Here is a 5000-nt window from a genome sequence, read left to right as displayed (position 1 = left end):
GACCCCTGACTCTCTGGACCCCTGACTCTCTGGGCCCCTGACTCTCTGGACCCCTGACTCTTTAGACCCCTGACTCTCTGGGCCCCTGACTCTCTGGACCCCTGACTCTCTGGCCCCCTGACTCTCTGGACCCCTGACTCTCTGGACCCCTGACTCTCTGGACCCCTGACTCTCTGGGCCCCTGACTCTCTGGACCCCTGACACTCTGGGCCCCTGACTCTCTGGACCCCTGACTCTCTGGGCCCCTGACTCTCTGGACCCCTGACTCTCTGGACCCCTGACTCTCTGGACCCCTGACTCTCTGGACCCCTGACTCTCTGGGCCCCTGACTCTCTGGACCCCTGACTCTTTAGACCCCTGACTCTCTGGACCCCTGACTCTCTGGGCCCCTGACTCTCTGGACCCCTGACTCTCTGGACCCCTGACTCTTTAGACCCCTGACTCTCTGGGCCCCTGACTCTCTGGGCCCCTGACTCTCTGGACCCCTGACTCTTTAGACCCCTGACTCTCTGGGCCCCTGACTCTCTGGGCCCCTGACTCTCTGGACCCCTGACTCTCTGGGCCCCTGACTCTCTGGACCCCTGACTCTCTGGACCCCTGACTCTCTGGGCCCCTGACTCTGCTGACAGTGTGACCTGTGTGCAGTCAGCAGCTGTGCGGTGTCTCCCTCTGCTGCTCAGGAAGAGTCGGTGCAGGAGCAGCAGCTGATCCACAACAACAACAACAACAACAACAACATCCTCCCGCTGCATCACCACAGCTCCTCCATGAGCTCATATGACGTAATAACGTCATCATATTAAGCACGTGGACACTTTTAATTTAATTTTTGTTTCTTTTTTATCTGAGTTTCTAAGTTGGAGTCGGCGGAAGGATCCGCTGTCACAGGCACCGCAGCACTGGAGCCACACCGCCGCCTGCCTGTGCGTAAAAAGCCTTCCGCCGCGCAGGTTAGAGCCCGCGGAGCCGGCGCGTTAAACGGGGGACACCCTCCGTCTCATGGATCCTTTTACCGTTAAATCTTCCCCACATGCAGAGGAGGCTCCCCCGGTGATGTGTGCGCGGTGCCACAGCCTGGAGTGACCGCGCGTGAGGCGGCGGGAGCGCACAGAGGCGCGCCACAGCGACACGGACGGGGCTGCGGCGGGCGCGCGAACGGCACCAGAAAAACCCTCCGGCTCCTCGGACATTTTCGATCCGACAACAGCGGCGGAAAAACGGCCACAGAGCGCGCAGCGATGCCGGGGATGATGGACAAAGGCTCGGAGTATCTGGGGAAGGGTCGCTCCAACGGAACCAAGAGTCCGTCCAACGCGTCCAACGGGCACTTTTCTGAGGAGAGCGGCAGCGACGACGAGCACGGTGAGTATAGCCTCGAACAGCCTCGAACAGCCTCGAACAGCGGGGAACAGCCGGGAACAGCCGCGCACAGCCTCCCGCCGCCCCGGGTCCGATGCTTTAACGCTGCTGTTTGTCCGCAGATGTGGGGATGAGGGTCGGAGCGGACTACCAGGCCACCATCCCCGAGTTCGAGCCCGGTGAGTGTCCACGGTGTCCACTGTGTGTGTGTGTGTGTGAGACGGAGGTAGCCTCGAACACACACACACACACACACACACACACACACACACACACACACACACACACATACACACACACACACACACACACACACACACACACACACACACACACACACACACACACACACACACACACACACACACAGGTTCAGGTGTCGCTGTGTTTATTAATAAAAGCTTCAGAAACAAACAACAGGTTTGTTTTCACAGATATGAAATGATTTAAAATATAATAAATATATTAAAATATAATAAATATATAGTTATAATATAATAATTATTATATATCATTACATAATTATGATATATTTATAATATATAATACTTGTATAATATAGTAATCATATATATTTAGAATGTAATAATAATAAATATGTATTATATAGTAATTAAATGTAAATGTGAATATAATAAATATTAATATTTCTAAAATAATAATTATATATATTTATAATCTGCAGCGGAGCAAAATACTGCAGCAATAACAAAAACAGCAGCACTAATATTAATATTAATAATAATAATAATAATAATAATAATAATAATAAAACAGTAATTATAAAAACCAAGTCCAGTTGCTTTTGACTGAAGTTGCTTTGGGGAGAAATAATAATAATAATACTGTCAATAAAAACAGTAACAATAATACTGATTCTATTAAAATCAGTTATAATAATAATAATGATATTAAAAACAATAATAATAATAATTCTGATCATTAAAACAGTAAATAATAATATTTATACTGATGATTATAGGGATAATGATAATTATAGTGACTATAATACTAATGCATTATTAATAAATTATAAATATGAATGTAACGTAAATAAAATTCACTTTTTGATTTTTAATCTTTGAGTTTTTTTTCTTATAAATTTGTTTTTTTCTTTCTTTTATTTCAGAAGATTTTTATTTTTTTGCTCAGAAATTATTAATTTAAAGATCAAATATTTGATCAAATATAATATATTTTATAATATTTTTTATATTAAACTTTAATATAAATAATATATAAAATATATAATTATAATATTTATATAAAACTTAAGTTTTAAAAACATTAATTTACGATCAGCATCTTTTTTTTTACTTTAACATTAATTTGACGTTAAATCCATAAATGACAGAAACTTTATTAAAGATCATTTAACGTTATTTTATTATTATAAACTCAAGATGTGACGTCATCAAAAAATTCACTTGTTTAAAGCTTTTCTCGGTGCATTGTGGGTAAAACTACAGTGAGCACTAAAGACTCCGTCTCCCATGATGCACCTGTGGCCCCGGCACTAAAGACTCCGTCTCCCATGATGCACCTGTGGCCCCAGCACTAAAGACTCCGTCTCCCATGATGCACCTGTGGCCCCAGCACTAAAGACTCTGTCTCCCATGATGCACCTGTGGCCCCAGCACTAAAGACTCCGTCTCCCATGATGCACCTGTGGCCCTAGCACTAAAGACTCCGTCTCCCATGATGCACCTGTGGTCTCAGCACTAAAGACTCCGTCTCCCATGATGCACCTGTGGCCCCAGCACTAAAGACTCCGTCTCCCATGATGCACCTGTGGCCCCAGCACTAAAGACTCCGTCTCCCATGATGCACCTGTGGCCCCAGCACTAAACCTTTGTCCCTGTGTTCAGGTTCCACCAAGTACACGGACAAGGACAGCGGGGGGATGCTGGTCTGGTCCCCGCACCACGCCATCCACGACTCCAAGCGTAAGTCCACTTCCTGTCCGCTGCAGTCCTCTATCAGGTCCTCAGCCCAGGTCCTCCATCAGGTCCCCAGACCAGGGCCTCCATCAGGTCCTTAGACCAGGTCCTCAGACCAGGTCCTCTATCAGGTCCTCTATCAGGTCCTTCATCAGGTCCTCTATCAGGTCCCCAGACCAGGTCCTCCATCAGGTCCTCAGACCAGGTCCTCCATCAGGTCCTCAGACCAGGTCCTCCATCAGGTCCTCTATCAGGTCCTCCATCAGGTCCTCAGACCAGGTCCTCCATCAGGTCCTCTATCAGGTCCTCTATCAGGTCCTCAGACCAGGTCCTCAGTCCAGGTCCTCAGACCAGGTCCTCTATCAGGTCCTCAACCCAGGTCCTCCATCAGGTCCTCCATCAGGTCCTCTATCAGGTCCTCAGACCAGGTCCTCAGACCAGGTCCTCCATCAGGTCCTCCATCAGGTCCTCTATCAGGTCCTCTATCAGGTCCTCCATCAGGTCCTCCATCAGGTCCTCAGACCAGGTCCTCAGACCAGGTCCTCTATCAGGTCCTCCATCAGGTCCTCCATCAGGTCCTCAGACCAGGTCCTCAGACCAGGTCCTCAGACCAGGTCCTCCATCAGGTCCTCCATCAGGTCCTCAGATCAGGTCCTCTATCAGGTCCTCAGATCAGGTCCTCTATCAGGTCCTCAACCCAGGTCCTCCATCAGGTCCTCAGACCAGGTCCTCTATCAGGTCCTCAGACCAGGTCCTCCATCAGGTCCTCCATCAGGTCCTTAGACCAGGTCCTCAGACCAGGTCCTCTATCAGGTCCTCTATCAGGTCCTCCATCAGGTCCTCTATCAGGTCCTCAGACCAGGTCCTCAGACCAGGTCCTCTATCAGGTCCTCAGACCAGGTCCTCCATCAGGTCCTTAGACCAGGTCCTCAGACCAGGTCCTCTATCAGGTCCTCTATCAGGTCCTCTATCAGGTCCTCAGACCAGGTCGTCAGACCAGGTCCTCCATCAGGTCCTCTATCAGGTCCTCAGACCAGGTCCTCAGACCAGGTCCTCTATCAGGTCCTCTATCAGGTCCTCAGACCAGGTCCTCAGACCAGGGCCTCCATCAGGTCCTCTATCAGGTCCTCAGACCAGGTCCTCTATCAGGTCCTCTATCAGGTCCTCAGACCAGGTCCTCAGACCAGGGCCTCTATCAGGTCCTCTATCAGGTCCTCTATCAGGTCCTCTATCAGGTCCTCAGACCAGGTCCTCAGACCAGGTCCTCCATCAGGTCCTCCATCAGGTCCTCAGACCAGGTCCTCCATCAGGTCCTCAGACCAGGTCCTCTATCAGGTCCTCAGTCAGGTCCTCTATCAGGTCCTCCATCAGGTCCTCTATCAGGTCCTCTATCAGGTCCTCCATCAGGTCCTCAGTCAGGTCCTCTATCAGGTGCATTGTGGGTAAAACTACAGTGAGCACTAAAGACTCCGTCTCCCATGATGCACCTGTGGCCCCGGCACTAAAGACTCCGTCTCCCATGATGCACCTGTGGCCCCAGCACTAAAGACTCCGTCTCCCATGATGCACCTGTGGCCCCAGCACTAAAGACTCTGTCTCCCATGATGCACCTGTGGCCCCAGCACTAAAGACTCCGTCTCCCATGATGCACCTGTGGCCCTAGCACTAAAGACTCCGTCTCCCATGATGCACCTGTGGTCT

At 49.6% G+C, this 5000-nt stretch overlaps 1 protein-coding gene across 4 annotated transcripts in view; it reads left to right on the top strand.

Annotated features, from left to right (window-relative positions):
• Positions 1-983: 983 nt before the first annotated feature.
• rcor3 (REST corepressor 3) overlaps positions 984-5000 on the top strand; it is a 13938-nt gene continuing 9921 nt past the window's right edge. For all 4 annotated transcript variants that reach the window (XM_083940951.1, XM_083940950.1, XM_083940949.1 and 1 more), the window contains exons 1-3: positions 984-1362; positions 1482-1538; positions 3228-3305. In XM_083940951.1, the coding sequence (XP_083797077.1) occupies positions 1239-1362; positions 1482-1538; positions 3228-3305 (259 nt within the window). In that variant the 5' untranslated portion in view covers positions 984-1238. The remainder of the gene's footprint in view (positions 1363-1481; positions 1539-3227; positions 3306-5000) is intronic.

Source organism: Echiichthys vipera, assembly GCF_963691815.1.
Source record: "Echiichthys vipera genome assembly, contig: SCAFFOLD_82, whole genome shotgun sequence".
NCBI lineage: Eukaryota > Metazoa > Chordata > Actinopteri > Perciformes > Trachinidae > Echiichthys > Echiichthys vipera.
Note: the sequence above shows the minus strand (reverse complement) of the source record. Positions and strands in the feature narration are given on the sequence as shown.